Below are 25,168 nucleotides of genomic sequence, written 5' to 3'. Positions count from 1 at the left end.
GAAACTTGAGATTGATTTTTCAGTTTTAGTATGTTTGACAAACTCCCAATTTTCTTGTTTACCATATAATAAAACAGTTATAGACTTTTAATTTCGGTGAACCCCATCCTGACCAGGTCCGCATAATCACAGGTACACCGAAATTAAAAGTCTATAATTGTATAAAATCGCAAAACCATTATCATATATTTGTAACAAATCATTTCAAACTGGGATTGTTCCTAACAATATGAAAGTGGCAAAAGTGATACCTTTATTCAAATCTGGTAGCAAGCATCTTTTTACTAACTACAGGCCTGTGTCTCTATTGTCACAGTTTTCAAAGATACTGGAAAAACTTTACAACAGCAGACTGGATACATTTATAGATCGACACAACTTGCTTGATGAAAGTCAATATGGTTTTAGAGTAAAAAGGTCCACGACACTGGCATTGCTCGATTCCATAGAAGAGATCAATAAACATGTGGACCAAAGGGTAATAGTTGCAGGTTTATTTATTGACTTAAGAAAGGCTTTTGACACAATTGATCACAATATATTATTTCAAAAGTTGGAACTGTATGGGATTAGAGGGTTTGCTCTCAGTTGGATTAAAAACTACTTACAAAACCGAAAGCAGTTTGTTAAACTCGGGGAATACTGTTCTTCATGTTTGGACATCATTTGTGAGCTACCACAGGGTTCTGTGTTGGGCCCAAAATTATTTATTTTATACATTAATGATTTATGTAAAGTCTCAGATCTGGTTAAAACTGTGCTCTTTGCAGATGACACAAACCTGTTTTGCTCAGCGGAAAATCTGCAGCAATTATTATCTGATTTAGGAACAGAAATGATAAAGTTAAAGAGATGGTTTGATATTAACAAATTATCATTAAATTTGTCTAAAACTAAATTAATGTTATTTGGAAATTATAAAAAAGACATACAAATTCAGTTAAATATACATGGGGTAAACAGAGAGCGTGTCAAAAAGAATAAGTTTTTAGGTGTCATTGTTGATGAAAAAAATAATTGGAAAGCTCATATTCAGCACATTCAAATGAAGGTATCAAAGAGTATTGCAGTATTAAATAAAGTAAAGCATGTTCTTGATTGCAGAGCACTACACACTTTGTACTGTTCATTGGTTGCACCCTATTTGACTTATTGTGCTGAAGTTTGGGGCAACAATTACAAAACTACATTGCAACTATTATTCATTCTTCAAAAAAGAGCATTAAGGACAATTCATAATGCAGGTTATCAAGACCACACCAACCCACTGTTCATTAAATCTCAAATATTAAAACTTAATGATATGATTTAATTCAAGACTGTTCAGTTAATGTACAAAGTGAAAAATAAACAAGTGCCATTTAGAATTCAAGAATATTTTACTGAGAGAGAAGGAAAATATACGGGGCTTGTATCATTTTAAAATTGCTGGTGCTCGGACGACCAGGAATGGTTTCTGTGGCTCCATGTGTGGCCCTAGATTATGGAATAACCTGACGGATGAACTCAAACGATGTCCAAATATCAATCAGTTTAAAAATCAGTATTAAAAAAATGATGTTGTCAAGATATGTATCAAATGAAATACGATGAGATTTGTGTTATCAAGTGGAATTGTGAACTTGTACAGTAATATTCATTAGTGTATGCGTATGTATGTATACGAGGTCTCTTAGATAATAAACCGACCCTTTTTTTTTTTTTAACTATATGGATTTGAATGACATGCGATTACACCAGTCATGCTTGAACCCTCGTGCGCATGCGTGAGTTTTTTCACGCATGTCGGTGACGTCATTTCCCTGTGGGCAGGCCTTGAGTGAGATGTGGTCCCGCCCTCTCGGCTGAATTCCTTTGTTTCACACGCTGCTCGAGACGGCGCGCGTTGCTTTATCAAAATTTTTTCTGGACCTGTGAGGAATATCCGAGTGGACACTATTCGAGAAATTAAGCTGGTTTTCTGTGAAAAGTTTAACGGCTGATGAGAGATTATGGGGTGTTTCTGTCGGTGTAAGGACTTCCCACGGAGCGGGACGTCCTGCAGCGCTTCCAGACGCTGTCGTCGGCCTGTTTCGAGCTGAAAACATCCTAATTTAAGGCTTAATTCCCCCAGGACATCGTGAGAGAACAGAGAAGATTCAGAAGAGGCCGGCATGAGGAATTTATGCGGACATTCCACTGTTTAAGGACATTTTTTTAATGAAAGACGTATTTCCGTGACGACTCGGCAAATCTGTGTGCGCCGCGACAGGAAAAACACCTCCGTGTTGAAAACCATTTGTAGAATTCAGGCGGCTTTTAATGGCTTTCAACAAGTGAGTAACTGAGAAATTGTTTAACAGCTTGGGCATGTTCCAACTTGCCCGTTAAGATTTCCAACGGAGGTGTTTTTCCTGCCGCGACCCCCCGCGGTCGGGTCCAGCCTGACATGCGACTCTGCCCGCACGTTCTTTCATTACAAAATGACCGTTAACAATGGAATGTCCGAATAAACTCCTCATGCCGACTTCTTCTGAAAGTTCTCTGTTCTCTGATGACTTACTGCGTCAGAGCCTGAAATGTGGAAGTTTTCAACTTGAAACGGCGAGATGCTGCCGCCTCGAAGCGCAGATCGCCGTCAGGCGCCGTGGACCGTCCTTAAAGTGACACTACCAGACCAAAATCTCTCAGCCGTTAAAATTTTTACCGAAAACCAGCTGAATTTATTGAATGGTGTCCACTCAGTTGTGCCTTACAGTTTTGAAAACATTTTTATCAAACAAAGCAACAGTCTCTGAGCCATTCCTAAACAATGAAAAAAATCGACGAGCGGGTGGACGACTCCTCACTCAAAGACTTCCCACAGGCGAATGACGTAACCGACAGGCGTGAAAAAACTCTCGCATGCCCACGAGGGTTCAAGCATGTCTGATGTAATCACACGTGATTCAAATCCATATGGTTTTTGAAAAAAATAATAAGGTCGGATACTTTTCTAATAGACCTCGTATGTGTATATGTATGTGTGTGTATATATATATATATATGTGTGTGTGTGTAATTATGTATGTGTAGGTGTATGTTGGTGTGTGTATACGTATGTATCTATGTATGTAGATGAAGACACGGGGTTCACTAGATGTTTACGATAATGGGATTGTTGTGAAAGTGTAGTGACACGGACCCACAACAGGGGGCGCAAATGAACGGTCAATAGATGAGCCAAAAAGTAACAATTTAATGTTGTGAAATGTGCACAACGAATATACAGACAATCTCAGAATATGATTACAGTCAAATTACAAAGGTGACGTGTGGGCAGGCTCGAGGATAGAAGACGTCTGTCCTGAGAAGGGCCGGAACCACACGATTTCTGCCACCACCGAACCTGGTGAATACTGGAGCCGCCAAGTCCCGAATTCCCAGGTGATCACCGTCTCCGACTGTCGGATCTGGTACTGCTGGCGAGAACAAAGACAGTCAAGTGTGGGTGTGTGTACACCCATTAACAACAACGGTGGGAATGCCACCTCCACCTCTCACTCAATATGTGATGAGTACTGCAGTGATTCCTCAGGGGAAAAGAGTGCCGTCCTGCACTCACTCAGCTTCCACAGATAGAGGAACCGGTACTCCTGCAAACACTCACAGTATACAGATATATTGTAACACAAAACGGCTGAGGATATTACCTTCAATGAAGTACGATATCTCGGCGATGAGGTGGAGATGACGTCTGGGTTTTATGGAGTGAGGTGATGAAGAATGAGTGACAGCTGTCAGGAAGTAATGAGTAACAGCTGTCACTCCCAGCTGTGTCTGTGGCGGCAGCGCCCTCTCGTGCCTGAAGCCCGCACTTCAGGCAGGGCGCCCTCTGGTGGTGGGCCAGCAGTACCTCCTCTTCTGGCGGCCCACACAACAGGACCCCCCCCTCAACGGGCGCCTCCTGGCGCCCGACCAGGTTTGTCGGGGTGTCGGCGGTAGAAGTCGGCCAGGAGGGCCGGATCCAGGATGAAGCTCCTCTTCACCCAGGAGCGTTCTTCGGGTCCATACCCTTCCCAGTCCACCAGATATTGGAACCCCCGGCCCATTCGACGGACGTCCAGGAGCCGGCGCACTGTCCAAGCCGGCTCCCCGTCAATGATCCGGGCAGGAGGCGGCACCGGACCGGGAGCACAGAGGGGTGAGGTGTGGTGAGGTTTGATCCTGGAAACATGGAAGACCGGGTGGATCCGCAGTGAAGCTGGGAACTGGAGCTTCACCGCGGCAGGGCTGAGGACTTTGAGGATACGGAAGGGGCCGATGAACCTGTCCATCAATTTTGGAGACTGTACTTGCAGGGGGATGTCCTTCGTTGACAACCACACCTCCTGCCCGGGCTGGTATGCAGGGGCCGGGGACCGCCGGCGGTCTGCATGGGTCTTGGCCCTTGTCCGGGCTTTCAACAAGGCAGAACGGGCGGTGCGCCACACCCGACGGCACCTCCGAAGATGGGCCCGGACCGAGGGCACACCGACCTCTCCCTCCACCACGGGAAATAATGGGGGCTGGTACCCCAAACACACCTCAAATGGGGAGAGGCCGGTGGCAGAAGACACCTGGCTGTTATGTGCATACTCGATCCAGGCCAGATGGTTACTCCAGGCCGTCGGGTGCGCGGATGTTACGCAGCGGAGGGTCTGTTCCAGTTCCTGGTTGGCCCGCTCTGCCTGTCCGTTTGTCTGTGGATGGTACCCGGATGAGAGGCTCACGGTGGCCCCCAGTTCCCTGCAGAAGCTCCTCCAGACGTGTGAGGAGAACTGGGGACCACGGTCAGAGACGATGTCGGTTGGTATCCCATGCAGACGGACGACGTGGTGGACCAGGAGGTCCGCTGTCTCCTGGGCTGTTGGGAGCTTCGGGAGGGCCACGAAGTGGGCCGCCTTGGAGAATCGGTCCACTATCGTGAAGATGGTGGTGTTGCCCTGGGACGGCGGGAGGCCCGTGACGAAATCCAGGCCGATGTGGGACCAGGGGTGATGAGGCACCGGTAATGGCTGGAGAAGTCCTTGGGACCTTTTATGGTCTGCCTTGCCCCTGGCACAGGTGGTGCAGGCCTGGATATACTCCCGGACGTCGGCCTCCATAGACGCCCACCAGAAGCGCTGCCGGACAACTGCCACGGTCCTTCGCACCCCTGGATGACAGGAGAGCTTGGAACCGTGACAGAAGTCCAAGACTGCAGCTCTGGCCTCTGGTGGGGCGTATAAACGGTTCTTCGGACCTGTTCCTGGGTCCGGGCTCCGTGCCAGGGCCTCCCGGACGGTCTTCTCCACATCCCAGGTGAGGGTGGCCACGATAGTGGACTCCGGCAGGATGGGCTCCGGTGGATCCGACAGTGCAGTTTTGACCTCCTCTTCGTGTACCCGGGACAAGGCATCCGACCTCTGGTTCTTGGTCCCGGGGCGATAGGTGATCCGGAAGTCAAAACGCCCGAAGAACAGTGACCAGCGGGCTTGCCTGGGGTTCAGCCGCTTGGCGGTCCTGATATACTCCAGGTTCCGATGGTCAGTGAAAACCGTGAACGGCACAGACGCTCCCTCCAACAGGTGTCTCCACTCCTCAAGAGCCTCTTTCACCGCAAGGAGTTCTCGATTGCCGACGCTATAGTTCCGTTCAGCCAGGGTCAACCTGCGTGAAAAGTAGGCACACGGGTGAAGAACCTTATCGGTCTCTCCGCTCTGGGACAGCACGGCTCCTATCCCTGAGTCAGAGGCGTCCACTTCAACCATGAACTGGCGGCTAGGGTCGGGCTGCACCAAAACTGGCGCAGTAGAAAACCGTTGTTTCAACTCCTTGAACGCGGCTTCGCACTGATCCGACCAGGTGAAGGGGACTTTTGGAGAGGTCAGGGCTGTCAGGGGGCTAACTACCTGACTGTAGCCCTTAATGAACCTCCTATAGAAATTAGCGAAGCCGAGGAACTGTTGCAGCTTCCTATGGCTTGTTGGTTGGGGCCAATCTCTCACCGCCGCAACCTTGGCCGGATCAGGGGCGACGGAGTTAGAGGAGATGATAAACCCCAGGAAGGACAAAGACGTGCGGTGAAACTCGCACTTCTCGCCCTTCACAAACAGTCGGTTCTCTAACAACCGCTGCAGGACCTGATGTACATGCTGGACATGGGTCTCAGGATCCGGAGAAAAGATGAGAATATCGTCCAGATATACGAAGACGAATCGGTGCAGGAAGTCCCGCAAGACGTCGTTAACCAAGGCTTGGAACGTCGCGGGGGCGTTGGTGAGGCCGAACGGCATGACCAGGTACTCAAAGTGACCTAACAGGGTGTTAAATGCCGTCTTCCATTCTTCTCCCTTCCGGATCCGAACCAGGTGATACGCATTTCTAAGATCCAGCTTAGTAAAGATTTTGGCTCCATGCAGGGGGGTGAACACGGAATCCAACAATGGCAACGGGTATCGATTGCGAACCGTAATCTCATTCAGCCCCCTGTAATCAATGCATGGACGGAGTCTGCCATCTTTCTTGCCCACAAAGAAGAAACCTGCCCCCATCGGGTAGGTGGAGTTCCGGATCAGCCCGGCAGCTAATGAGTCCCGGATGTAGGTCTCCATTGATTCGCGCTCAGGTCGTGAGAGGTTGTACAGCCTGCTGGACGGGAACTCAGCGCCTGGAACCAAATCAATGACACAATCGTACGGACGGTGCGGGGGAAGGGTGAGTGCCAGATCCTTGCTGAAGACGTCAGCAAGATCGTGGTACTCAACCGGCACTGCCGTCAGATTGGGAGGGACTTTGATCTCCTCCTTAGCCTGTAAACCGAGAGGAACCGAGGATCCTAAACACACCCGATGGCAGGTTTCGCTCCACTGAACCACCACCCCAGACGGCCAATCAATCCGGGGATTGTGCTTCAACATCCATGGGATGCCCAAAATCACGCGGGAGGTAGAAGGAGTTACAAAAAACTCAATCTCCTCCCGATGGTTTCCAGACACCACCAGAGTTACTGGTTGTGTCTTGTGTGTGAGTAAAGGGAGGAGGGTGCCATCTAGTGCCCGCACCTGCAATGGCGAAGGAAGCGTCACCAGAGGGAGCCCTACCTCCCTTGCCCATCTGCTGTCTAGCAGATTCCCTTCTGACCCCGTGTCCACCAAGTGCTGGGGCTTGAAGGGTTAAATCCCCGCTCAGGATTGTGACTGGGAGTCATGTGGCAATCTGTGTGTGTCTCACTTGAATGTTTTGACCCCCCCTTAGCCCAGTCTCTAAGGGCGAGTGTTGTCGTTTTGGCCGTTTGGGGCAGTTTCTCTGTGTGTGCTCAGTTGAGCTGCAGAGAAAACACTCTCCACGGATCAACCTCCTCATTTTGGCCCTGTGCGTTTCCCTAACAACGTCAGCAGGGGGAGCTGTTGCCCCCAAAGCGCTGCGGCTGTGGAGCGTGGGGAGGGCGGCCCCTTTTCGAACCCGGAAGGGAGAGGGGCGCAAATGAACGGTCAATAGATGAGCCAAAAAGTAACAATTTAATGTTGTGAAATGTGCACAACGAATATACAGACAATGTCAGAATATGATTACAGTCAAATTACAAAGGTGACGTGTGGGCAGGCTCAAGGATAGAAGACGTCTGTCCTGAGAAGGGCCGGAACCACACGATTTCTGCCACCACCGAACCTGGTGAATACTGGAGCCGCCAAGTCCCGAATTCCCAGGTGATCACCGTCTCCGACTGTCAGATCTGGTACTGCTGGCGAGAACAAAGACAGTCAAGTGTGGGTGTGTGTACACCCAGTAACAACAACGGTGGGAATGCCACCTCCACCTCTCACTCAATATGTGATGAGTACCGCAGTGATTCCTCAGGGGAAAAGAGTGCCGTCCTGCACTCACTCAGCTTCCACAGATAGAGGAACCGGTACTCCTGCAAACACTCACAATATACAGATATATTGTAACACAAAACGGCTGAGGATATTACCTTCAATGAAGTACGATATCTCGGCGATGAGGTGGAGATGACGTCTGGGTTTTATGGAGTGAGGTGATGAAGAATGAGTGACAGCTGTCAGGAAGTAATGAGTAACAGCTGTCACTCCCAGCTGTGTCTGTGGCGGCAGCGCCCTCTCGTGCCTGAAGCCCGCACTTCAGGCAGGGCGCCCTCTGGTGGTGGGCCAGCAGTACCTCCTCTTCTGGCGGCCCACACAACAGGGATTTGAGTTTGTGTTGTTAAATATGTTTGTAGCATGGCCCAAGCAGAGGGTCACCCCTTAGAGTCTGGTCTGTTTGAGGTTTCTTCCTCAATACATCAGAGGGATTTTTTCCTTACCACTGTCGCCTGTGTGCTTGCTCTGGGAGTTGATAATGTGTATATATGTATGTAGGGATGTCCCTATCAGGTGTTTTTGGCCCCGATCCGATTCCGAGTCATCTGATTTTGAGTATCTGCCGATACCGAGTCCCGATCCGATACTTTAAAAAACTGAATGAACAATGAACAAATGCTAAATATATAATAATTTCATTTTAATCACATTATTTTATTATTTATCACTTAAACAGTGCACTTCTCCTTGAGGTAGCTTGAACAATCAAGTAATAATCTACCAGACCTAAAAAATGTACAAATTTCCATGTTATTTTATTTGTCTAAAAATAAATGTCCAAGGTTCCGTATGTTAAACAACAAATTATCTAATCTGAAATAACAGGTGGTTGTAATTTATAGATGAAAGATTTCTAAAGAACCATTTATTGATTTAGCTGTTTTAATTACAAGTGTTCTAAACTTTTTTAAACAGTAATCAGAAATTTTGAGGTAACAAACAACAACAACAAAAAACATTTCCAAGGATATTTCTTCAGACACGTGGTTTCTGCACTGATCTGTGGTTCAAATCCCCACCTGACTGGACAATCACTAAGGGCCCTTGGGCAAGGTTTTTAATCCCCTATTGCTCCCGGTGTGTAGTGAACCCCTCTGATGCTTTATCAGTGTTCAACAAGTTCAGAGCAGTGCAGTGAACGTGAATGAAGATGGAAGCTCTTTAAGATGCGCTCCTAAATGTGATGAGTGTGCACGTCGCTCGTGCGCACACCATCTCACTCTGTTTTGCAGACAAAAAAAAATCACAGGCCAATTTGTTTTTTCTTTTTGTTAATCAGATGACAGATCGTTGTCCTGAGGAATTGGTCAACACCGGGTCCTGCTGCGCTCGGAAGGATGACTGAGCAAGAGTTTCGGTGGGAAGGTGTCCATCATCCTCTTGTCATTCCATCGAGGCATCAGGCTGAGCGCGTAAACACACAAACAGCAGTTCTGCAAAAGAAACTTTGCGTGTGTAACTCCCCCCACCTCTCTCCGGGTTACAATTCCATCTCTTCTTCCCAAATTCACTGCGCAACTCTTGTTCCATTTGCTCCTCTGGAATCGGTTTCAGCCGCACGCATGTGCGCAAATGTCCGGTTGAACTCATGTTTTTTCTTTTGTTCAATTAAAAAAAAAAAGATTGGGTTGAACTTATCAATCAATCAATTTTTTTTATATAGCGCCAAATCACAACAAACAGTTGCCCCAAGGCGCTTTATATTGTAAGGCAAGGCCATACAATAATTATGTAAAACCCCAACGGTCAAAACGACCCCCTGTGAGCAAGCACTTGGCTACAGTGGGAAGAAAAAAACTCCCTTTTAACAGGAAGAAACCTCCAGACTTAGACCGCGTCAACCTGCCGACAAGCGGCAGTGCGCGCTCCCGTAAGAAGCGACGCTTCTGATGCCTCTAAAAAGCAGTGCGTCTCATGCCTCTGACGCTTCCGACACATGAAAGGCCCATTAATCTGCAATAATGAAATAGCGCTGATCAAAATAATGAGGATAAAATCTATATCGGATTCCTGATCGGGATGCAACATCCCTATATCGCGACAACCCTATATGTATGTATGTATATATGGGGTGGGCGTTTATAAGCTTTGCTTCTGCTCACCCCCTTTTTGGTCACACATGTCACTGTGAAATTGTCTTGTGTGTATCAGTTTTTGTTATTGTCGAGTTTGTGTGCCAAAATAAATAAATTCAATTAAATTATAGAGCTCCTGGATCAAACATGAATATTTTTTGTGGAAAAACCGACAGGTATGTACAACACTTTTAAAACTAATAATAAGGTTTTATTTATCTGTGGAGACTTTAATATAGATTTCCTAAATCCTCATAGTCAGTTACATATAGCTGAATTTATAAATTCTGTGTTTTATATGGGATTGTATCCAGTGATTTCACAAGGAAAATAACAAAGGAAACTATGGAAAATCTTAGAACAGATTTAATACATCAAAACTGGAGTGACATTTATATTGAGGATATAGATCAATCTTACAAATCATTCATTATTATTGCTTATCCTTGCACGCGCTGTTTGATGCACATTTTTCTCTACTCAAACCCATCTTGTGTGTTTTTTTAAGAGCTGACGTGACATGAATTTCTCCACTGTGTCTATTATTTCCAATTTATAAAATAAACATTGCCCTTATGTGTTAAAAGTTGGAAATCAGCAAAACAAACATAAACCTTGTATCACTAAGGGACTTCAGAATGCATGTAAAGAGAATTTTAGAACAGTTGAACCTGAGAGAAAATATAAGACATTACTGAAGTTATTAAACAAACTAACATTATGCAATCTTTTTAAAAGGCAGTAGTATAGAGATTTATTGGAAAAAAATAAACAAAAGGAGTATTTGAAAGTTTTTTAATTAAATCATAAATAAGAAAAAAGTTAAAGAATATCCTGCTTGTTTTTATGCAAATACTGACAAAACTGTTAAAGAAAACAAAGCTATAGCAGGTGATTTTAATGGTTATCTTGTTAACATGGGTAAAACCTTAGTAAATTCAATTGTATCTTCTAAAATGTGCTCTTTGGATCACAGAAAAACAATAAAAACAGTTCTGGATTCAATGTTCATTAATGGAACAGATGAAAAAGAGATTATTGACATAGTTCATAAACTTAAGGGGGAAAAAAATCAACTGATAGTGACATTTTTGATATGTTTTTGGTTAAAAATATTATTGGTTGTATTTTTAAGCCTTTAACGTATATCTGTAATTTCTCATTAATGAATGGTAAATTTCCTTTCAAAATGAAAATAGCTGAAGTGATACCATTGTTCAAATCTGGTGAGAAACATGTTTTTGTTTTTTTTTTTTTTAATTATAGGCCAATCTCCTTCTTGCCACAATTTTCAAATAAATTGGAAAAGGTATTTGTAACGAGGTCAAATGATTTCTTAACTAAACATCATATCCTTAGCCAGCAGCAGTACGGTTTTAGAAAGAATCGCACTACTTATTTGGCTGCAATGGATTTCATTGAACAAATTTCCAACGCGACTGAAAATAAGCAATATACTGTAGGGTTTTTTTGTTGTTTACAGAAAGCATTTGATACTATAGATCATACCTTGCTATTGGACAAATTACATGGTATCAGGGGATTTGCACATGATTGGATAACAAGCTACTTACACAATAGGTATCAGTGTGTCCACACTGGTGGGACAAATTCTGAATTCTTGAAGATTAGTTGTGGGGTGTCCCAGGGTTCAGTCCTTGGGCCATTGTTGTTTCTTTTTTATATTAACTCGTTTTGCCCCACTGGCAACAATTGTTGCCGAATTGTATCACTGTCATTTTGTGCTCACAATAAAAAATCTCAAAGGTACAAATACAATTTTTTCCACTTATAAAAAAAAAATCTGGGCATGAACAGGTTAATGATATATGTTTGGTTTCCAAGTCCAACTGTGTTTTGTAGTGGGGATCATTTGTGACAGCTCCTGGACACGATGGAGAATGAATTATAGAAATTTAAACAATGGTTCGAAATCTATTATTACATGATATTGATATTGAAATTGAAACAGATACAAAATGTCTTGGTGTTTATATTGATGATAAATTAAGCTGGAAAACACATATTAACTATGTTAAGTCTAAAATGTCAACCACCATTGCAATTCTGCATAAAGCACAAGACTTCCTCTCCCAACATTCATTAACCATTTTATATCATACATTACTTGTTCCATATATGACATATTGTGTTGAAGTTTCGGGAAATACATACAGAACTAACACTAATCCAATATTTCTGTTGCAAAAGAAAGCTATAAGAATGATCAGTAATAAACCATATCGTGAGCCAACAAATCTGTTATTTGTTTTTGAGGAACATTATTATTTAAGACATTAAAGATCCGAACTACTGTAAAAAATCATTGTCTTTCCGTTAGGTGTGTTAATATTTGAAATAATATAATATTATAATATAATATTAAAATACCTGGTACATTACTTGGCTTTAAAAGGCTTTACAAAAAGAATATATTTACCCGTTATAGTTTGAAGGATTAGGTTAAGCAATTTTGTCTTTGTGCTTGGGATTGTGCACTATTGCTTGTTTGGTTGTGTTTTGAAATTTTAGTGATTAAGTTACATTGTTAATGCACATTTTTTGTATTGTTGTCATGAGAATATATATTTATATATGTATACATTCTTTATTTTTTATGGTATAAGAATATGATATTTATAAGCTTTGCTTCTGCCTTCACCCTTTCAGCCACACGGGTTCTCTGTACGTTGTTCTTTTTATGTGTTTTGTTATTGCCTTTATTGTTGTTCATCTGTGTGCCGAATAAACAAAATTCATTCATTCATTCAATTAATGTAGGCAAATTTAAGAGCTGGAAGCTCACACAGCAGAAAAATACGACTGATTAACTTTAACATTACGAACCTAAAAGGTTGCAGAGTAATATATGGCTGGTAGAGCCTGGAAGCTCACAGGAGAAAACACGGCAGGTTGAGCCTGGAAGCTCACAGCGAGAAACACGATAGGTTACATTGAGAGCCTGGAAGCTCACAGCAGAAAACACGGCAGGTAGAGCCTAGAAGTTCACAGGAGAAAACACGGCAGGTAGAGCCTGGAAGTTCACAGGAGAAAACACGGCAGGTTGAGCCTGGAAGTTCACAGGAGAAAACACGGCAGTTAGAGCCTGGAAGCTCACAGCGAAAAACACGGCAGGTAGAGCCTGGAAGCTCACAGCGAAAAACACGGCAGGTAGAGCCTGGAAGCTCACAGGAGAAAACACGGCAGGTAGAGCCTGGAAGCTCACAGGAGAAAACACGGCAGGTAGAGCCTGGAAGCTCACAACGGAAAAACACAACAGGTTAACATCAGCTCCATAAACGGAGAGGGACGCCAAACCAAGATAACTAAACAGACAGACATTAAGACCAGGTTATCGGCTGGGTGCGTGGTAGAAGCACTGTAGGAACCTGGCATCAACCCAGAGATTCTGGCTCCAAATCAGTGGAAGGTCCGAGGTTAAATACTGGTGCTGATGAACACACCTCTGACAGATCCCATGTGCTGCCTTGACAGCAGGGCTGGAGCCCTGACGTCACCCACAGCCGACGCCGCCGTCCAAGCAGAAGAATGCCACAGTGACCTTCACCTCAGCTCCACCTGGAAAGACAGACAGGGCAGGAACCAGGACAGACCCCGACACTATCCTGTTGTTGCATCCTTTGATATTTATTCTGGAATAACGATTCTGTTGAAAAGTCAGTCAATCTAATAATGACACGGAAAACCGCAAAGAATTTCAGGTGCACATGTATCTAAGTGTATATTCCTGCGTGAGTATGTGTGGTTTTGTGCAGTGTGGGTGGTGAGCAGCTCTGACTTTGTGCTGCAGGTGCTGTGCAGTAACAGCGTGCTGGACTCCTTGGAGTACTGGATGAGGAACCATAAATCTCTGTGCAGACTGGATCTGCTGGACGACGACGCAGAGAGCAGCTACAACACGGTGAGTCACACTGTGCATGAAACATGCACACTTTTGACATTTTGAATCACAACGAATCCTGAGGCTTCAGGCCTGTTAGTGGCTTCAGAAGAGACATATAAGAGAATTTTAGGACTATGACATGAAGAAACATCATTTAAACATACACCTGCACTTAAAATGCCACAATTCACTGATGGTCTTTAAACTGCAGTGTTGGTTTAGATTTGATGAATCATGTGTCAGGAAGCGTTCATGCAGGAAGTTAAAACATGAAGAAATCTGCACTCAAGCGTTTTACCAGTGTGCTCCCCCCTCACACACACACACACACACACACACACACACACACTTCATTAGAGTGCATACCTCTGGCTACAAGCCAGAAGGGTAAACAACGTTGATGGCTTGATTTACTAAAGGTTTGCATGTGTACAAACATTCACAAACACCATAGCTCCCACAAAAATGTGTGCAAAAACAGTGTGCACTGAGGATTGCACCTTTACATTGCCCAAAATAACATATTTTCCATTTAACACATTTTCCCTCATGCATATGCAATTTGGGGTTTGTCCACCTGAGTGTACAAAATTGTGATTGTTAAACATGCTAATAGCTGGGCAGCACAGTGGCTTAGTGGTTAGCACTGTTACTTCACAGCAAGAAGGTCATGGGATCATTTCCCACCTGTGGCCTTTCTGTGTGGAGTTTGCGTGTTTGTGTGAGTTTCCTCCAGGTGGTCCAGCTTCCTCCCACATTTTAAAGACATGCAGGTTAGGTGAATTGGAAACTTGATAGTTGCCCAGGTCTCCCTTGCAAAAGAGATCTAGATCTCAGTGGGACTAACTTGGTTAAAAAAAGGTTAAATTAAATTTACACACTATGATGTTTTTAAAGCTCAAAATGAATTTTTAGCAGGTTCTGGTTGCTTCTATGTGTGTGTGTGTGTGTGTGTGTTTTGTTTTAATTGCCAGCATGTAAACATGCTCAGTTATGTGGCAGAATTCATGCGTAATGGAGTGCAAGCTGCATACATAGCTGTAAGTGGCTTATTTAATTTCATTTTGTCCTTACGTCCATTAACACATGAAATGCTCATTTTCATGACTTGTAAATCCTCATTTATAAGTCATGTTACCAGCTGTTGTCATGTGTACAATTATCCTCAGCAAATCACCCGCAAAACATTTTCCCACCCACCGCACAAACATTTGGAAAGCCTCGTTACACACAAGCAAGGCCCTCTGTGTTTAATATTAAAAACGCAAAGCCACTGATCAAATTGGGCAAAAATTACTGCCTGGTTGTTAAGAACAAACGGAACAAATCAACAAAGTGTCTCCACTGCTTCGTCTCCAAGTTCAGCCAGACCAGGTCCATATTGTTGAAGTGTTTTAAATGGCCTTTACCACTGAGGCATGGTGTCATATTTAATATTTAGGTTTAGTCCTATTGTTGGCCATATAGTACAGATCCAAAAGTATTTTGACAGTGATACAATTTTGGTTAATTTTGTCTGTACACCACCACAGGACTTGAAATAAAACATTCAAGATATGTTTGTAACATAAACCTTCAGGTTTAAATCAAAGCAATTAATAAAAATATTGCATTAATGATATAGGAATTATAGCCATTTGTATACACGATGCCTGCATTTTCATAGCCCATAACTCACTCTCTCTCTCACTCACACACACACACACACACACACACACACACACACACACACACACACACACACACACACACACACACACACACACACACACACACACACACACACACACACTCATCTTCAACCGCTTAGTCCACACAGCAGCACAGCAGCAGTACAGTGATCATCAGGCTTAGTCGTAGTCGTAACAAGCAGGCAGGAGGTCGAGAACACACAAAAACAGGCAGGGCTAGGAAACACAAACTCAAGAGCTGAAAAGAAGGCACAGGGCGCAACAATCTGGTGAGGAACAGACACAAGCAGTGAGCATATATACTCCCGGGAGCTAATCAGTAAATCCAGGACAGGTGTGCATGGCAAGGACCGGAAACAGGGCGTGGCCAGAGACTTAGTGCAAGAAAGCAGCAGACACACCCCCACAAGAAAAGCATACATGAACAAAGAGGAAAAAGGCAAAGCTAAGCAGAAACAAAGCAGAAAACCAAACCCCCCATCAGACCCTGACAGTACCCCCCCGCCACGGCCGACCCCCACCGGCCCAGGGGAAGAGGGATGAGCAGCATGGAAGTCACGGACCAGACCAGGGTCCAAAACAAAATGGGAGGGAATCCACGACTGCTCCTCGGGGCCGTACCCCCCCCCCCCCCAATCAACCAAATACTGGAAACCATGACCGCGACGGCGAGAAGCCAAAAGCCAGCGCACCGAAAAAACGGGGCCACCATCCACATACCGGGCAGGCGGCGGGATGATGGCAGGAGGGCACAACGCACTGGACCAGACGGGTTTAACCTGACTGACATGAAACGTAGGGTGAACACGCATGGACCGGGGGAGGAGGAGATGAACAGAAACCGGATTAATGACCTTGGACACAGGGAAGGGACCAACGAACCTGGGGCCCAACTTTTTCGGCCTGCCCCTAAAGGCAAGGTGGCGCGTCAATAGCCAAACCCTCTGGCCCGGAGAGTAAGACGGGGCTGCTGACCGACGACAATCAGCTGCGGACTTGTACGCCATCAAGAGTGAAGAACAGGATGGTGACTGGCGCTCCCACTCGGCTGTGGCCCAGGCAGCGACTCGTCCAGACAGGTGAGTTATAATGTAAGCGATCTTTGTTCTATCGGTCGGGAACATGGCTGACATTAATTCAAAATGTAACTCACACTGAGTAATAAAAGGTCTTACATCTCCTGATTCGCCTGAAAAGTGTTATGGGTGCGACAACTGGTTACACACAAAAGGGGAGTGTACAGGAGGCTACAAGGCGGCTGGCGGAGCCGGCGGGGTGTTTGTACTCCCAGTGGCCGCGTCCGACATAGCCTGAGGATCCAGCCGGGACAGTATTTGGTTCATCTGGGAGCTCACTGAAGACATAAACGCGTCCTGGTGTTTAGAAAGTTCGCTAATCCCGGTGCTGAGCGTAGAAAGCTGGTCTTCCTGTTGGGCAAGCTGCTGACTATGGTGGCGTACCGCCAACTGAAATGGATCTGAGCCCGCTGTGTCCATCGTTGGCCAGATTGATCTGACAGGCTGGAATGGGTGGACACAAATGCAGGGCTCACACAGACAGCTCTGGTTGCAGACGGGTTTTAATGTGGGAAGCAGTGGTCGGTACACGGGAAGGCAGTCCAAAATACACAGCAGCAGTACAATGATCATCAGGCTTAGTCGTAACAGGCAGGCAGGAGGTCGAGAACACACAAAAGCAGGCAGGACTAGGAAACACAAACTCAAGAGCTGGAAAGAAGGCACAGGGTGCAACAATCTGGTGAGGAACAGACACAAGCATATATACTCCCGGGAGCTAATCAGTAAATCCAGGACAGGTGTGCATGGAGAGGACCGGAAACAGGGCGTGACCAGAGAAAAGCATACATGAACAAAGAGGAAAAAGGCAAAGCTAAGCAGAAACAAAGCAGAAAACCAAACCCCCGTCACACCCTGACAAAAATACATTATAATGACTGGATCAGAGACATGGAACTGATGATGGATGATCTGATACCTGTGATTGATTTAGCTTACACATGTGTTACATCTACATCATATATATGTATGTGTGTGTGTGTGTGTGTGTGTGTGTGTGTGTGTGTGTGTGTGTGTGTGTGTGTGTGTGTGTGTGTGTGTGTGTGTGTGTGTGTGTGTGTAAATTAATGTTAATATTTGGTACAGTAGCCTTTGTCTGCCATTACAGAGGTCAGACGTTTCCTGTAGTTCTTGACCAAGTTTTCACACACTGCAACAGGGATTTTGGTCCACTCCTTCATACAGATCTTCTCCAAATCTCCAGGTGTCACATCTTTACATACATATCTATATATTAAAAGCCAAGTGGCTTCTGTGTATGTGTATGCATGTGTGCACATGTTTGCTTCAATCACAGAGAAACTGGGGAGAGCTGACATTTGCATTTGGTATGTTTATATATTTTGGGTCAAGGATGAACACTGCCAAAAGGGAATGTTGATAGAACTAATATTTTTGGAGAAATTATGGATATTAGGTAACAACAGTGAGTAATGGACATTTTTAATTACACTCTGGACTCGCAGACCATTCCAAATCATTATAGAAACTGCATAATTTATTACCACCCTTGAGAAATGTCAGCTATCTATTTTATAAACATTACCCAATCTACCCAAGACTACTCCCGTGGATCCCCATATGTTCAAAACTTCAGAATTAGTGCATTATTTTAACATTAAAAGATATGTTATATTTTCACTTTGTACAAATTACAGACTTGACATTAATGTAGTTAAAATATTCGGATAAACTTGGTTTATAAATCAAAACCATAAGTCAAACCTGCTTTCCTTTTCAAGACGTCTGCCTCATGGCTGGACCACTATATACTGTCAAGGTAAATGCCATTTCCCTACAGCAGTGCCAGGCACACAAAGACAGAAGCAATGACTCATTGGCTGGGTTTGGGTTTGGGATTGCTTTTAATTCTATCAGAAGCATTGGCATTGTTTAAACTCAAAATCGTCTTGTCAGTAGCTGAGAGTGTACCAGAGACAATACTGATTGGTTAGCGGTTAGCTATAACTTAGGATATTTTTTTTTTTATAAATCATTGGTTGTCTGGATCAGAAATTTCAGTTAAATATATCATATAGCAGATGAACACACTGATATTTGAGAAGTGAAATTAAGTTTCTAGTATTTACAGAAAGTGTGCAATATTTATTTAAACAAAATTGGGCAGGTGCACAAATTTGGGCACCCTTGTCCCCTCTTTGCATCTCTTCTAATGAGTGGCAACATGGGAGCCTCTAAATAACTCTCAAATGACCTGAAAACAATGATTGTTCAACATCATGGTTTAGGGGAAGGATACAAAAAGCTATCTCAGAGATTTCAGCTGTCAGTTTCCATTGTGAGGAACATAGTGAGGCCCAAAGTGGCAGGCCAAGAAAAATCTCAGATAAGCTGAAGCAAAGGATTGTGAGAACCAGGGTTGAGCCGGATACTCATTTCAAACGAGTATCCGGTATGGATAAAGCATTTTTGATGAGTACGAGCATGATATGAGTAAAACTCCTCAATATCTGTGCTCGTGGTGACGGAAAATCCTCATTGGCTAACTGACTGTCTTCACACTCTATGATTGGCCAGTCACACAGTGCCTGCCCCTCCCGACACAGACATGTCTCTCTGTAGCCTCTCGCACACACACAGACAGGAACTGATCTCTCTCTCTGTGCTTGGCTTGACTCTTCCTCACGTTGCTCTCTCAGTACTCCTTAAGTTTTCTTCAGCTCGCCTGTATTTCAGTTTGTATGATATTTAAAGTTACTTGGTGAACTTGTTTTTGATCGTACGCAGTGCATTTGACAAAACAGAGCTGAAAACAGCTCATGTCGCATCTGTCACTGTCTCCACTCCAGTTTTTTTAACCATTTGCTTGCTGTTAGTTTGGCTGTTAATATAAAGTCAGTTGGAAAACTGCTCCGACTGAACGCGGTGCTTTTGAGAAGAATACAGTGAACAAGGCTGACATATTATTTCCCTGTTTGCCATCACTGAATGTTTGCATGAATCACCAAGTTCACACAGATCATTAAAATATAAACAGTCTTACACACATACACTTACGCACATACACACATATAGCTGAACACACAAAGTAGCCTATATTAATATTTTTATTGAATATGGCTGCATGCAGTATCTGACATTTTCTTACTGCAGTTCATAAAAATAAACTGGTCAGTTGAACAACCTCTCTCTCCCTCTCACACAGTCACTCAGTCACACAGACATACACACACAGACAGGCATGCGCGCGCACACACACACACACACACACACACACCTTAATCAATACTGTTTAACTTTGTGTGGAAAAAAATGCCAAGAATGTTAAGTAGTAAAAATAAATAATTGGAAAAAAAAAAATCACAGTTTGATCATAAAATTAAAAAATGAAAGTTGTATTAACTATGACAACTCTTGTTCATGCGTACTTAGTAGTTCATAATTTCCTACTACACTGAATGTCAATTCTGAGGCTGTTCTGTTATTCATTCATACACTTAAGAATATTCATGTTCTGAGTTTATAAAAACTTGTTCTGTAAATGGTTCTCTTAGTTTTGTGATCAAAAACATTGATTTAAATCTCAATTTTGAAGCTGTTCTGTAAATAGTTTTCAAATAAACAATAAATATAGCAACTTCTGATCAATCCATATCAATTTCAGACTTAAAATAATGTAGTGATTTAAGCCCCACCCATTTTGGTTAAACCATGCCTACTTCCGGTTTAGTCCCCGCTCACTGTGAGTACAAATATGGATAGAGATCATTTAGATGGTTGACCAGATACAGATAGTGGTGTACTCGTTCATCCTTAGTGAGAACAGTCATAGTCAACCCACAGACCTGCTCCAAAGACCTACAACATGATCTTACTGCAGATAGTGTCTCTGTGCATCGTTCAACTATACAGCACATTTTGCACAAGGAGATGCTGTATGATGGTGTAATACAGAGGAAGCCTTTTCTGCATACACGCCACAGAGTTGCTTGAGGTATGCGAAAACACATTTGGACAAGCCAGCTTCATTTTGGAATAAGGTGCTGTGGACTGATGAAACTAAAACCGAGTTATTTGGACATAACAAGGGGCAGTATGCATGGCTGAAAAAGAACACAGCATTCCAAGAAAAACTATTGCTACCTACAGTAAAATTTGTAGCTGGTTCTATCATGCTGTGGGGCTGTGTGACCAGTGCAGGTACTGGGAATCTTGTTAAAGTTGAGGGTCACATGGATTCCAGTCAATATCAGCAGATTCTTGAGAACAGTGTTCATGAATCAGTGACAGAGTTGAAGAGACAAGTTATTGTATTCACACTGCCATGAATATTGCCATCTACTGGCTAGTAGATGGCCGTGTTCATGGTAGTATGAACAGCATTTGCCACCACACATTCGCTGAAAGTGCTGATTCCATTTAACAAACCAAATTTTAAGTTTTCAAATTGCCTTTTTTTTTTTTTTTTGTAAAAATTGAGTCGGTGGTCAGTGTTATACTGACCAACCAACTACTCATGTCAAGAAACTAATTTCCCCATAACACATTGCGGCATGTGTGTCTAAATGCTAAAACCTTCAAAATTAGTGCATTACTTTAAAACTAAAATATATAACTGATATTTTCACTATATAAAATGACAGAAGTGATGTTAATTTCAATAACTTGTCTGGAATTAGTTTGTTTAAAATTTTAACCATGTCTAAACTATCTGCCTGTGCATGACTTGTGTGATATGCCAGTGAGTCTGTATGGTATGAAGAGAAATTATCTTTTTTTCCCCTTCCTCTTCTTTTCGCTCTTCTCTTTCCTTTCTTTATGGTCACCTTGTCTCTTTTGTTGAAAGAAGGCTGATCTGAGACAGAAGCGGTGGCTCATCATTGTGTCAGTAGCTGCTAGTGTACTGAAGTCAATACTGAAAGTTATCAGTTTAGCTTTTATCTGTAACTTCCACAAAATGTTTTAGGGGTTTATCAGTTTAGCATTATATGTGGTCTGTCAATAAAGTAACGGTCCATTTTATTATTTTTTTTTAATTATATGGATTTGAATCACGTGCGATTGCATCACACAAGGTTGAACCCTCGTGCGCATGCGTGAGTTTTTCCATGCCTGTCGGTGACGTCATTCGCCTGTGAGCACGGCTTGTGGGAGGAGCGCTCCACCCCCCTCGTCGGATTTTTTCCTGAGAGAAAATGGCCGAACGCTTGGAGCAGCGCTACTGCATTAAGTTCTGCCAGAAACTTGGCGACAGCCAGGCAGAAACGATTCCAAAAATCCAGACGGCTTTTGGAGATGAAGCCATGAGCAGCACACGGATTAAGGAGTGGTACAACCGGTTTAAAGACGGGCGCGTAACGGTGGAGAGCGAGCCACGCTCCGGTCGGCCATCAACGAGCCGAAATGACGAGATCGTTTCCAAAGTGCACGCTGTGGTTATGCGGGATCGTCGTGTGACTGTCCGAGAAATTGCAGAGGAAGTGGACATTAACAGGACTTCGGCACATTCCATCGTGACGGAAGATCTGGGCATGAAACGAGTGGCGGCGAAGTTCGTGCCAAAGTTGCTGACGGCGGAGCAAAAGCAACATCGTGTTGAAGTCTCACAGGGCATGCTGGACTCCATTCACACTGATCCCAGCTTTATGGACACCATAATCACCGGTGATGAGTCCTTGGTGTATGGGTACGATCCGGAAACGAAATTCCAGTCGTCACAGTGGAAGCATTCCACGTCGCCAAGAGCGAAGAAGGCGCGCCAAGTGCGCAGCAAGATCAAGGTAATGCTGACTGGTTTTTTTGACTCCCGTGGTGTGGTACACCACGAGTACGCTCCACAGGGTCAAACAATAACAAAGGAGTATTATAGGGATGTCCTCCGTCGTCTACGTGATGGTGTGCGGCTCAAGAGACCGGAGTTGTGGGCCAGAGGAAATTGGCGCCTCCACCACGACAACGCGCCAGCTCATTCCTCTCATTTAATTCAGACTTATTTGACCAAAAACCAGACTCCGGTGGTTCAACAGGCACCTTACTCCCCTGACATGGCCCCTTGCGACTTCTGGCTCTTCTCAAAACTTAAAATACCATTAAAAGGAACCCGATTTGAAACAAGAGAGGACATCATGCCTGCGACGACGGCGGAGATGCGAGCCATCCCAAAAAAGGCGTTTTTGGAATGCTTCCAACAGTGGCGACACCGCTGGGAGAAGTGTGTGGAGTCCCAAGGAGAGTACTTCGAGGGTGATTAGGTTTCCAACCCTCCAGGTAAGCCAGTTTTTTTTCCCAGCCAATGGTCCGATACTTTATTGACAGACCTCGTAAAAGTTAACTTTTCAGTTCGTGGATTAACGGTTATCAAAGCTAACCTTTTGATTAGCTGTGCCCACCACTGCCTTTATAACACAGTACGTGTTCTCCAGCTGTGACTTGCGAATCCACAGATCCCAACAGCAGCAACTGGCGCAGACACACCCACCTCACTTAACGAACTCGGCTCAAAGAAAAAAGTCTCACTCTCTATTCCTTTGTTATGTGATTATTTATTTTATGTATTTGTTATGTAAATATGTATGTAGTTATTGTTGTATGTATTTATTTAATTGTCCTACTCTCTGTGTTTTTAATTTAACACGTCATGTGCACTGAGCCGCTGTCAGCTGGAAATGACAAGAGTATGACAGCCCGCCTACACGTGCATTGAGTGGCATGTGGCTCATGTTGCTGATGGCAGGACATATGTCCTTCAGCTGAGTTGCGAGTACACAGTGGTCAGCTGTTCCAATCATTACAGCCATCCAGATGCACCCTGCGCTGGACAGCGATCGCAATGCAGCCACCTCACACCTGATAATATTCGGTCATGGCGTGGGGGGAGGGGGGGACCACGACACACTCCTCATGACATCTGTGTTGCGGGGGGGCTTGCATGACATTTGTGTTGCTTGGTAAAGGCACACTCGTGGGGCACTTAGAAAATGTGCTGCCGTTCGCACAGCTAGGTCAAAACTGGTAAGCTCTACTCTTGTGCTGGCAGCGCGAATGGCACCTGGACTCCAGCCCACTCCGGCCAAGAGTGGGTCGAATGGTCATTCGTCGGGCATTCAGTGACATTCAGCGCTGGTTTGAAGGCTGCCTCAAGGGCATCATTCAGCCACAGTTCGAGATGGATGATGACTTTGTGCAGCTGCTTGGCTGTGGCACTATATGTCCGACCTGCGTACGACATGGTGTTCAGATGCTCCAAACACAATCAGATGGCAGTGCGACCTCATCATGCCCGCTGTTTGAATGGATTTCCAGCATAAGTGGCACGCAAATATAGAGTGCATGTGCTGTGCCTGAATGAATGTGGCAACTACTGTACGAGGCGTTCAAGTGTGGCTCAGATTTCCCACATAAGACTTCTCAGGTCAGGTCAGCGTGGTGTGGAGGGCAGCGGTCACGGCGTCCTCTGTTGACCTATTGGCCTTGTAAGCAAATTGGTATTGGTCTTGAGTGAGGGTTATGAATGACATGTGAGTTCTAACCAGTTTTTCAAAACACTTCATCATCACTGATGTTCGCTTCTACCTGCTGCACATTATTCTGAAACAAATACCACACACGCAAAGTGTTTTGACATTACTTTTGTTCCATCAACACCTCTCCTTCAAACATGCCTTTGAGGCTTTGAGAATCATCACCACGGTAACAGAAATAGTAATCCTTTTTCCAGCGTTTGGTTCTCACATGCTCATGTCACACGCTGTAAGTGTGAGCAGCCGTGCGCTGAATTGAATGTTCCTGAAGCCATCCAGACGCACGATGACTCAAACAGCTGTGTGTGACTTGTAGGCTTGTGAACCCGTCTTTATATTTGCTACAAATCCCAGAATCCCTCGAACAGAGTAAGATGCTTATCAAGGATACAGCCAGTACAGGAAATATGTCCTCATGTCTTTTAAAAAATAAAAATAAAAAATAAATTAGAGTCCTGCATTAGTGCACTGCACCACAAATTTTTCTTGAAATCAAAGGTGTGAATTAAGCTTCTCTCCAATGTACACCTGAAGGCTGGACGGCATTTTGTCTTCATTGTTATTATGTCGGCTACAAATACGAAACAGCTTATTCTTGGCTGTTTTTGTGTGAATGAGACAGCACATTGTTTCACTTTGAATCGTGTGCATGAAACTTGCATGTGAGCAGATGCTGCCTGTCTTCCTGCAGCGTTGCTCGCTTTACTTTGACATGACAAATTGCCACACTGCCTCTTGTTTATATGAACAATCAGTCATACAGTAGCATTCAATCAGTGGCACTGAGCAAGAAATACATTTTACTGTCTTACACCGAATTGTGAAGGCAAGCAAAAAAGCGTGAGGTCACAGTGATGTAAACAGAATAGTGGGTCTGACTGTTAGTATCACACTCAGACACCAGAGGCAGCAGAGAGTGAAACACAACGTTGACTTCGGCTGAATCCCAAATGTGCCGTTCTGTTTTTGGCTATTTGTGTCCTAGATTAGGGCCCTGTCACACCTTCACGGCTGAGGCAACGTATGCTGACAGCCCCGTTTTGACCAAGTGGTTTGGGTCGGAATTGCACAGTATGATACGT

The 25,168-nt window shown here is 44.2% G+C and overlaps 1 protein-coding gene across 1 annotated transcript in view; it reads left to right on the top strand.

Annotated features, from left to right (window-relative positions):
• Positions 1-25,168, top strand: part of sphkap (SPHK1 interactor, AKAP domain containing) — a 207,383-nt gene that overhangs the window by 34,937 nt on the left and 147,278 nt on the right. Inside the window, 1 exon segment of the mRNA XM_034168147.1 lies at positions 13,746-13,856. Coding sequence (XP_034024038.1) covers positions 13,746-13,856 — 111 coding nt within the window.

The sequence above is a fragment of the Thalassophryne amazonica genome, chromosome 4, assembly GCF_902500255.1.
Source record: "Thalassophryne amazonica chromosome 4, fThaAma1.1, whole genome shotgun sequence".
In the NCBI taxonomy this organism is placed as follows: domain Eukaryota; kingdom Metazoa; phylum Chordata; class Actinopteri; order Batrachoidiformes; family Batrachoididae; genus Thalassophryne; species Thalassophryne amazonica.
The sequence above is the reverse complement of the archived record's forward strand: the minus strand, read 5'-3'. Positions and strand labels throughout refer to the sequence as shown.